The 10,838-nt window shown below is 41.9% G+C and overlaps 1 protein-coding gene across 1 annotated transcript; it reads right to left on the bottom strand.

Annotated features, from left to right (window-relative positions):
• Window positions 1–4,103: 4,103 nt before the first annotated feature.
• Window positions 4,104–9,773, bottom strand: LOC117055017 (cryptic protein-like). Its single transcript, XM_033164337.1, has 6 exons — window positions 9,735–9,773; window positions 8,823–8,872; window positions 8,528–8,701; window positions 6,927–7,041; window positions 6,278–6,378; window positions 4,104–4,348 (listed from the first exon to the last, which is right to left on the bottom strand). Exons 1-6 carry the CDS (start codon window positions 9,755–9,757, stop codon window positions 4,227–4,229), a joined length of 585 nt encoding a protein of 194 aa, XP_033020228.1. The 5' UTR covers window positions 9,758–9,773; the 3' UTR covers window positions 4,104–4,226.
• Between the last annotated feature and the right edge of the window lie 1,065 nt (window positions 9,774–10,838).

Here is a 10,838-nt window from a genome sequence, read left to right as displayed (position 1 = left end):
CTGTGCACACCGTGGGCCTTTAAAGCACATTTAAGGTGCATGCATGTGCACACGCCAGAATTCTAGGCACTGTAGTTTGCTGGGAAATGTAATTCTGTGAAGGGTTCCTTCTGGTGGTTCCCTCATTGCTGGATGTGAGGTTACAGGGAACCAGGCAGAGGGTCTTCTCAGTAGTGGTGCCCGCCCTGTGGAACGCCCTCCCGTCAGTTGTCAAGGAAATAAACAACTATCTGACTTTTAGAAGACGTCTGAAGGCAGCCCTGTTTAGGGAAGTTTGTAACGTTTGGTGTTTTGCTGTGCGTGATTGTCTGCATCTGCTGGAAGCTGCCTAGAGTGGCTGTGGCAACCCAGTCAGATGGGAGGCATATTATTATCATTACAGTGTCCAGAATACTTTGAGGGAAAGGATGCATTCTGAATGTGCTTTAATGGTTTAGTGTGTACACAGCCTTAGTCATAAACCCAGGGAGCTGGCATATACTCAGTGAGACCATTGATTCATCTTGCCAAGTTTCTCCTATGTGTGCCTGTGAAAATAAATCAACTGAATCTCTACAGCATGTAATGTTCAATTGCCCTATGTACAGATCGATACGTGCCAGTATATTAAATCCGATAATTCAGTCCATTGCTGATAAGCCAGTTGACCTACGTCTTGCTTGGGTTCTCCAAGATGTGGACCCTTATATAACTCTACAGGTTGCTAGATTCCTAACAGCCGTCATCTCGCACAAGAGACAAAATGGGATGTCAGCCAATTACTTGTTTCTCAAAAATAGAATTAGACATTGGTTTTAGTTTTGGGTGCCTAAATTTTAACCTTATTTTATTATTTTTTAAGATATGGTTTATCAAAGTGATAATATTGGTCCCTGTGAGTTGTGTTATTATATCCACGGCTTGTATTGGGTCGTCGTTTTATTTGATTTTACCTGATTTTTGATTGACTGCTTGTTTTGTATTGTATGATTGTATTGTATGATGGGCGCAAATGCCGAATAAACATCTATCTATCTATCTTGCTCTGTATTGTGTACATTGAGTCGCAGTGGCTCTCCAAGGTTTCAGGCAGGAATATTTCATAATCTGAACCTAGGGGTGCTGAGAATCAAACCTGAGACATTTTGCATGCAGAGCAGATGCCCACCCACTGAATCACAGCCTTTCCCTTGAAAACTAAAGTGAACTACCCTTTTCTCCTTTCTGGCGCACATTAAAGGTAAAGGGACCCCTGACCATTGTTCGGTCCCAACTCCTGCCCACCTAGCAGTTCGAAAGCACGTCAAAGTGCAAGTAAATAAATAGGTACCACTCCGGCGGGAAGGTAAACGGCGTTTCCTTGCGCTGCTCTGGTTCACCAGAAGCGGCTTAGTCATGCTGGCCACATGGCCCAGAAGCTGTACGCTGGCTCCCTCGGCCAATAAAGCGAGATGAGCGCCGCAACCCCAGAGTTGGACCTAATGGTCAGGGATTCCTTTACCATTACTTTCCTGGGAGTAAGCCCCATTGAAAACAGGACCAATTTCCACATAAGGGATACTCTTGAGGCACAGTATCTCTTTATGAGGTAACAATGTGTCCCCCCTCACAAAATAAGTGAGCCTATTCTTTCCCCATGAGGCTGTTAGTGAGCATCCCTTGCATTCTCTTCCTGACCCCCCCCCCAAACAGGGACAAAATATATTGTTTTGAGTGCTCATAAAAGGATATATCCTCACAGCAGAAATGCAGCCTTGAGGGAAGCCGTGCACAGACTTCAAGCAATAAATAAATCAACAAAGGCACGTTAATTGTGTCATAAACTGGTTGTGGGGTGGGGAAGAAGAGAACTAAATCAATGTACTCTAAATATTTCATTTATTCCCTCTATTGCTGCTACTCCTCATGCATTCATGCCTAACCAGGCGCCTACTAGTGACACGGGTGCCAAGATGTCTGCTTCCCTATAAACAATGGTTGCAGGCCAAACCAATAGCTTTCCCTTCAACAAAGGGCAACAGTAGTGTAACTTGGCTAATTTCTAGAGGGAAGGAAAGATTATATCAACGTGCCTGGCTGTGGTCAGAGGGAAAATGACAGCTATCTTGTGGTAAATCTCAAAACAAGAAATTCCTTGGCAGATCAACTACAGATGCAAAACACACTGTGTACATTACGGGCTCAAGTCTGCCTTTTAGAAATGCATCTAGCAGAAGTTTAAAAACAAATTTCAAGTAAAGTCCAAGTGAGAGGATCTAATGTAATTCAAGAGTTTCACTGTATGTAGCCCAAAAATCATATATGAGTATTTTCTCCAGATTATGGGAAAGACAGTTTGTAAAAAGAGAGAGAGAGAGAGAGAGAGAGAGAGAATTTCACAGCTTGATAACAATGTGTTCTATAGGCTACTCAAGGATAGCAAATTAAGCCCTCTGTCACCAAAAGTCTATGCATGTGGCCACACTGGCTGATGTTTAAAATGAAAGGAAAAATAAATGGGTGTTCAGGCTTCTGTATTTCCAATAATACAAGCCACCTGGAAAGTTTGTTGAAGTGTGGCATATAAAATGGGCAACATTAAAACACGACAAAACGGCCCATTTATTGGTAATTGCCTGCAAGGAATGGATTATGTGGGTTTTCTCATGCATCCCATGCTAAACATTTTTAAAAATTTATTTATTACAAATAAATATGCTTAGCATGGAATTTTGAGTTTATGGTTAGTTGGTGCATCAGACTGATATACAATGTGCTTGCGTGATCTGTGTGGAAAAGGAATGGCAGTTTGGAATGGACTGAAGGAAGCCTTCAAAAGCAGCGATGCAAATTTGCCCTAACTCAGGATGCTTGAGGAGTCTGTGGATGCTGATAGGAACTGACCTCACTAGCCTGCAGATTAAAACATTCAGCTACGTGCTGGCTTTTGCACTTCCCAAATGTTCCGACGCAATTTGCGGCTCAAAACGATGTCTCAAAATGCAATTGGAATACTCTGGTTTCTCTTCAGATCGTATAAATGCAATTGGAATGCAAGTTCTCATGCAAAGTTTCAAATTTCATTTAATGGGGAAATGGGACAGAACCGACATATGATTGAACACATGCAAACGCGATGAGTACTGAAAATAGATTGGTTCATTAATGTTCCATAAGTTGGAAAGAAAAATCCAATGCATTTTCTTCTTTCAAGGAAAAGAAAGTTCCAGAATATACACAACATTTACTGTTTGCAGCACCTAAGCCATAGAAAATACATTTTTCTTCCACTGGAAGAGTCAGCACCAGAATAAAGAACTGCTTAAATCAGCTTTAAACAGAAGTTAACAAAAAACGGAATTAATGCATTATAGTGCTTTTTCATTAACAAACACTAGTTTAGGCTAATCTGATCCAAAACACCCACCCACCCCACAAAACCCCACATATATTAAATAAAGTAGGAACATCGCCACCCGACCCCACCCCCACTCACCTCTCCCCCCTCCACTTCTCTTTTCTTCCTAATGTACAAAAAAATGAAACTGATCTGTAAAACAAATTACTTGAGGGAGAGAGAGAGATTGCATATACTTTTGTAAACCAAGAAAATCTTTAATAAAAATGCATTTAAAAAATAAAAATAAAAAACAAACACTAGTTTAATACTGGGGCTAATCTTTGAAACAGATGTTAGCCACTGTAGGGCTTGCACTTCACAAGGGATAACCTTATGACTGGTTATTCCAGCATCTCACTGGTTCTTCTGAGATGCTCAGAACAGGACTTTTGAGACCAATTTTAGGGCCTAGCGCAACCACCAGTCCCAATCCTTCAGAGTCAAAGTAGCATATCCTTTTCAGATTTAGCAATGTGACCGACATCAGGATGGGAAACCTACAGCCTCCCAGATATTGTTGGGCTCCAACAGCATCTGGAGAGCTGCAAGTTCTCGATCCCTGGAAACAAAAATGTCAAGTATCAGCCCCTCTTTACTTCTTGAGCAATTTTCTGTGGACATCGCAGAAGTGAGGTTTGTTGAGTTTACTTTGAAAGTAGAACTGGGAGTTTGAAACGACGACAGGCACTACAAATTTTATATGTGGCATATGCACTCTATATGAAAAAAGAAACCCTGTTAAACAGGTAAATTACGAAGGAAAAGCAGTTGAGTGTCCTTTGTTTTAGCCTTTAGTCTTCCTTCTTCTAAAGGGCAAGCAATCATCATAAGGCAAATTGTGGTTATGAATACCAGTCTTAAAGAGTTTTCACAACAGGTAGAGTAGTCCGCAGAGTGCAAAGAAACAGCCTAGGCAGAAGCAGCCCATTGTTTTCTTTAATCTTTGGCCATTTGAAAGTAAATGGATCCATTGCTCTTCCTCGCTTACAGCTGAGAAACAAAACAGAAATGGTCAGTTTGTTAACAGGGGGGGCCCTCGGCAAAGAATTTCAACAGATTGTGCAATTTCCTCTGCTTCTTTGCTAAAGCTAACATCTGCTGGAAGCCAATCACAGATCCTATTCTCAGTTGAGAGGTGCAAATGCGGACCATGAAGAATCCTTTGTGAGCCAACTTATCAGCTCTTGCAGGCATTAATCACAGCATAATCAAATGTAAATACAAACCACAAGGAAGTTAATAGAATGGCTTTTATTTTTAACCCTTTCCTCACAAGTAAAGGAAATAAGCAGATTAATACCCCAAACTTACAAGGATCACATATTACACTGGAACCTCTAAGTTTAAAGCCATATTCTTTCCTTAAAAAAATTATAGGGAGGAAAAAATACTGAACACTGAGAATAAAGGCATTAAGAATGGAGGTGCTGGACTAAAGTTCTGCACTTTTAACAGCCGCAGGACAAACAGAAATTCAACTGGGGAAGTTCTTCCCCGAAATAACATCTTCTGTTAAACTCCTGCTCCTTAAAATGCACTTAATTGAACTGGGAGAATCATTATTTTGGTGGGGATGCATGTTTGAGAGCAGTAAGGATCACACTGTTAGCATATATTTTACATATAAATAGCAGTCAAGCAAGTGTGGAGTTAGTTCCTGGTATAGCCTAATTGCTCAATGAACTTTGTTAAGATAAGACATTTAAATAACAGATATACATAACTGACTGGCTTTCATAGATTTCTGAGGCCAGAAGGGATCATTATGATAAAATTTAATCTGAACTACTCCAACACGACCCATGCATTTGCGTGTTTAGACCTTTAACCTCTCCCTTAAATAAATTCAGACAAGACTCAAATTTTGGTTTGGTTTTTGGCAGAATTTAGGCCACACCTTTATTGATTACAGCAAGTGATTGGTTGCATAGGCTCTGGTTCGACTAGCTCCCTGCACCCTTGCAGGTAGCGCTGACCCAGGGCACCAGTATAGGCCAGCCTAGGGTAAACACCTGGAACAGCGGAAAGCGGGGTCATGCTAGTCCACCACCCTGATGACCCCCTGGACTTGGGCATGGGCACAACCCCTCTCAGGGTTGACCAAATCATTGAGTCCCTGGATTCCTTTAACGGAATACCCTTTGCATAGGGATGGCTAGAGCGTTCTGCCACCCCATCACCGGAACCAGAGCCTATCCGCAACCTTACAAAGTTGTGACAATTTGCTATGCGGCAGGCAAAACCCAAAGGGCACCAGCCAATCAGCCAAGTGGGGGAAATTCCTGCCGTGCCCCTGTCCCAATGACAGATGGCACACGTCGGCATAGCAAGGTCAAGCGCACAAGCCCTAAATATAGGGAGAGGTGGGCGGGTGTTCCGATGCACTGGCCCAAAAGAGGAAGCTCAGGGACACGTGCATGGGCTATATGTAGGTCCCTCAATCCATTTAGCTCGCGTCCCATTGGTCAGATTACACCCATCATCGAGGGACCTACCAATAGGGTGCTGTGGCTATCCAAAAGCTCCCACCCACAACACAAGGGTTTGGTTGCCAGGTCTCACCGCAACACCTCTTTGAGGACCTGATTTCCTTAAATTGCTCTACAAGAAACCTCTTGAGCCTTATTTTCTGCTTCCATCAAATATTCAGCAACAGGGACAGGAAACTTCAAAACTCAGAATGCGGGAAGGTTCCCCAGTGTTATGGTGTGTTGTGACTTTTTATTTGGAAGTGTTTCAAATAGCCTGGAGAAAGGAAGCTACATTGAAATCACCTTTGTTGCTAAGCTCTCAGAAGCTAGGATCCTTCTGGAAAGGTAAATAAAATGGAAGCTCAATGGTGACAAGTCAGAATGATGAAGGACCATCAATATACTGTATAGCAAATTAGCAAAATGATGGATTGAAGTTTCATCTTACCACAGTTTTGCGGAGACAGACAGTGCAGTTTACCAAAAGCACACCGACAAAGATGGCAACTCTTTCGTATCCATTGTCCATGTTTGAACACGCCACAGTTGCTGCCAAGGACAGATCAGAAGGTTCAGAACTTTAATATAGATATTTTATCATCACCATCATTAAAACAGCAGCATAGGAAAAACTTAAACCCAGGCTAGCAGTCCACAGAAAGCGTAACATAAAATAAAATAAAAATCCTTCCAGTAGCATCTTAAGAGACCAACTGGTATGTGAAGAAGTGTGCAAGCACACGAAAGCTCATACCAATAACAAACTTAGTTGGTCTCTAAGGTGCTACTGGAAGGACATTTTTTTAAATCTTTTATTTTGTTTCGACTATGGCAGACCAACACGGCTACCTACCTGTAAATAAAATAATAAGCAATTATAGTTTAGAAATCCTGCTCTGTCCTCCGTCCTAATTCATGCCAAAGAGCATCAGCCTCCAGTGAGCAGTACGAAGGTAAATAGGCGAAAAATATTGGGAGATCAGCTGCATCAAAAGCCTTTCCATCGGATTCACTAGGTCTTTCCCCCACCAATCGACCTTAATTATAAGCAAAGCACGTCTCTCCAGGAACTCATGTCTCCCAGTCAGTTTCCTTACCTCTTTCTTTGATCATATTCACAGTATCTGCCTGTGAAGTGTTGGGGGCATGCACAGAAACTGCCCAGGATGCAAGTACCTCCATTTTGACAGCAATCCCGGTCCAGCGTTTTACCTGGAAGCGAATAATTCCACGGTTTACTAAGAAACAGACCCCCCGCTTTGAACCTACTTTCTCACTTGCTCCACCAAGTCTCCCTGGCTGCCAAAGGTCTGATTTTTATTGGCCTTGAGGGGGGACAATAAAATTAGCTGCCTGTTAAGAGTGTTTGCTCAGTTAAGCCCAGTTTGTTTGGATAAGGATTAAAAGCACACTACTAGGGATTACTCAGTGGCCAGGGAGCAACCCCCTGGCATGTCTCTGATGAAGAAGCTTGTGGACGTCATATAAGTCCACTTTCCCAGAAGCAGACCTCATTCATCACTTAAATAAATGTGGGTTGTTGTTTTTTTAAAGTAGCACCACATTTACCAAAAAGAATGGAAGTCAGATTTTTCTTATGATCCCCTAACAAATGTTTGTGAAACAAAGATTGCTCCTGGATTTGCAGATTTCTGACGGGTTGTTGTTTTGCGGAACACAATGAACTGATATAAAATTAACAAGCACATGGCCTTGTTTTTTATGTGACATTAATAGCAGAATAACATCTCATGCTCTTCTATTAGCCTTGGCTAGGAAGACTATTTCTGATATAACTCAATATAGCTCAGTGATCGACCTAAGCCATAGACATATTGCGAACTGCAACACTTTCCCATAGAAAACTGAGGTCCAGCAAAGTTACAGGGAACCAGGCAGAGGGCCTTCTCGGTAGTGGTGCCCTGTGGAATGTCCTCCCATCAGATGTCAAGGAAATAAACAACTATCTGACTTTCAGAAGACATCTGAAAGCAGTCCTGTTTAGGGAAGTTTTTTATGTTTGATGTTTTATCGCGTTTTTAATATTCTGTTGGGAGCTGCCTAGAGTGGCTGGGGAAACCCAGCCAGATGGGCGGGGTATAAAAAATATTATTATTATTATTATTATTATTATTATTATTATTCCTGTTCAGATATCCAACAGCATAAAAACTGCTTGAACCACATAAAATATTTTCACAGAATTGGCACCCATGAACATCGGAGTATTAAATTAGAAACGGCACAAGGGTTGGGGTTAATTGACAGCAGATTCCCAATGAACACATCTGCATTCATTACATTTTTATCCCACCCTTCCTGCAAGGAGCTTTAGGTGTCCCTCAGTTTAGTCTCACAACAACCCTGTGAGGTAGTATAGGTTAAAGTGGGTGACCGGGCTCAAGGTTACCTAGGCTGCAATCATGAAAACCATTGAACACGACGGGTTTTACCTCCAGGTAAGCATATCGGGGATTGCATTCTCAGGAAGTTTCCTGGCAGAGCAAGGTTTTGAGCTTGGGCCTCCTTTGCCCAAGGCTATATATTTCAAAACTCTTTACCAGACTTTTTGCCTCTGCTATTTCTGCAAATACAGATGGCTGGGACCAGTTGGAATCCAATGACATGTCGAGGGCCACAGGCCATATAATGTTTGTTTTGGCAGCATGCAAAGATGGCAAATGACATTGTTACCTACTTTTAGTAAGACCAGTGAAAGGCACTATCGGCTTATCGAGCTGTTTCCTGCTCTCATAACTCTGGTTCATCTCATTGAAGATATTTAATGTGGTGAGTCGGTCTTTGATGTTATCCTTTGGGGCTGTGGCATCAGCAATTTCTCCAGCATCATGTATTTGCTCTTGTCTGGACCCTTATAGAAGACAAGGTGATAAAAAAGATGATATAAGTTTGTTCAATGTGTGCACTTAAAAAACAACAACCACAGAGTGTTGAGGGGAGGGGAAAAAATAGAAGAAGAGGGAGCTTCTCACCTTTTCCAAAGTGAATGCTTTGCAAGGCCAGAGTCAGTGCTAAAATAAACCTAGAAATGCAAAATCAGAAGAAACAGTTTGTATAGAAAAGGGCTTGAGAGAAAGGTACATGCCAAGGCATGTCTACTCAGAAGTAAATCCCACTGAATTCAATGGAACATGACTCCCAGGTATTTTATTTAGTAAAAAGGTTTTCATGCTCTTTTTTTTCATTTACAAACAAGAAACACCAAAGTGGTTCCAGTCACAATAAACTCAAAACGATATCCCATAAAATGTCTCATGGTGTAAGTTAGTACATAGGAATGCCATCTTAATCGTAAGGTAAAGAATGCAATACTAAACACACTGCGTGGCAATCGGCATAAGTCATACTCAAGAGTAGACCCACTAAAAACACTCTCTGCTCTAACAATGGCTTACTTGGCTATCACCAGCTAAGGAGTTGAGGCTGCAATCCTACTGCTGCTTACCTGGGAGTAAGCCCCATTGAACTCAGTGGGACTTACTTCTGAGTAGACATGCTTTTGTACTGTACTGCAAGCCAAAACTAAATTCCATGAGACTTCAAGCTGAGAATCTTACTCTTAAAAACTAGAGGAAAGCAGCTGAATGGATCAGCCACCACTGTTGCCAAATGGAGGATGCTATCCTGTACAACCATAGAATCCTAGTTTAACAGCTGCATTCTCTTTCATAATATCACCAGGGCAGCTGCTTCCTAAATACATTTGTAGTCTAATTAGTAAAACTTTCTACAGCTCTGTCAATTACCATTAACTCTCGCTGGAGCCAAAATTGCAAGCTTCTGCATGTCTAAAATTTGCTTAGAATTTGCCTCCGTGCATGCAAAGATTTAAAAAGGTGCCTCCTTGAAACCGAGGCAGTTACAGGATATAAAAGCAGACTTACCTGGTGTTTTGTTTCCAATACATTTTCCTGCCGTTTTTTAAAAGCAATGCAGTTTCCAAGGGAGAGCTCTTTGGGCTGTTCTGTGTAGCTGTCTTTACTCCAAACATAGAAGGAGTAACTATAGCAACAGTGAAAAAGAATTGCATATGTATATATCTCTAGCCTAGAGCATCACAGGAGAAACGTATGGCTCCTAGTAGCTCCTCTGCTGGTAAATACTTTGCAGAGGTACAACCCATCAGTTCTAATCTCTCTGAGCTGACTGGTTCCTACCCCTCCCCTAAGATACATAAACACTTCTTGCTGGGGGGGGGGACAGTCACTCACAAGCACTCACAAGCACAGCAGGCGGTAAAGTTGATCCTTAACTGGGAATCTGCTTTAGCATTGGTCTTCACCTAGTGGGTGCAATGCTTTGCAACACCATCAAACATGAACATGATATCTCATCACCTGGGAATTAGATTGAATCTAGCATATGGATTGCACACCTATCTATAAAAAGACTTTGTGGCTGTAACATCCAGCTCATAGCTGTCAACTTTTCCCTTTTTTAAAAGGAAATTCCCTTGTTCCAAATAGGATTCCTCGCAAGAAAAGGGAAAAGTTGACAGCTATGATCCAGCTTCATTCTTCTTCTTCTTCTTCTTCTTCTTCTTCTTCTTCTTCCATAAACACAGTTTTAACAATGAGTCCGTAAGTGACTGTGGAGGCCAATTCTGGATCCACAAGTCCTTCCACAGTGGGGATATTGGTTTCCGGGCGGGAGTTGATCACGGTGTGGATTTGCCAAGTGTGCATTCCTCTTAGCACATTTCTCCCTTGTGTCCTGAGTTCGAGTGTCTTCAAAGCCCATGACACCTTTGGTAAAGACAGTTCTCCAACTGGAGCACTTGCAGGCCAGTGTTTCCCAGTTGTCAGTTTTTATAACACTCCCTCTCTCTCTCTCTCTCTCTCTCTCTCTCTCTCTATATATATATATATGCCTTGAGACAGTCTTTAAACCTCTGTTGTTGACTACCAGCATTACACTTTCCATTTTTAAATTCGGAATAGAGTTGTTGCTTTGGAAGACGATAATCAGGCTCTTCTCCTCTTGCAAAC

The sequence above is a fragment of the Lacerta agilis genome, chromosome 11, assembly GCF_009819535.1.
Source record: "Lacerta agilis isolate rLacAgi1 chromosome 11, rLacAgi1.pri, whole genome shotgun sequence".
Classification (NCBI taxonomy): Eukaryota; Metazoa; Chordata; class Lepidosauria; order Squamata; family Lacertidae; genus Lacerta; species Lacerta agilis.
The sequence above is the reverse complement of the archived record's forward strand: the minus strand, read 5'-3'. Positions and strand labels throughout refer to the sequence as shown.

What these genes read in the sequence shown, in the direction of transcription:
- LOC117055017 (XM_033164337.1), bottom strand. Translation starts at nt 9,757, where the DNA reads ATGTATTGGAAACAAAACACCAG. An exon ending in AAGCATTCACTTTGGAAAAG is followed by an intron (nt 8,702 to 8,822) that starts GTGAGAAGCTCC and finishes GTCTTCTATAAG; the next exon opens with GGTCCAGACAAGAGCAAATA. An exon ending in TCTGTCTCCGCAAAACTGTG is followed by an intron (nt 4,349 to 6,277) that starts GTAAGATGAAAC and finishes TTTGTTTCTCAG; the next exon opens with CTGTAAGCGAGGAAGAGCAA.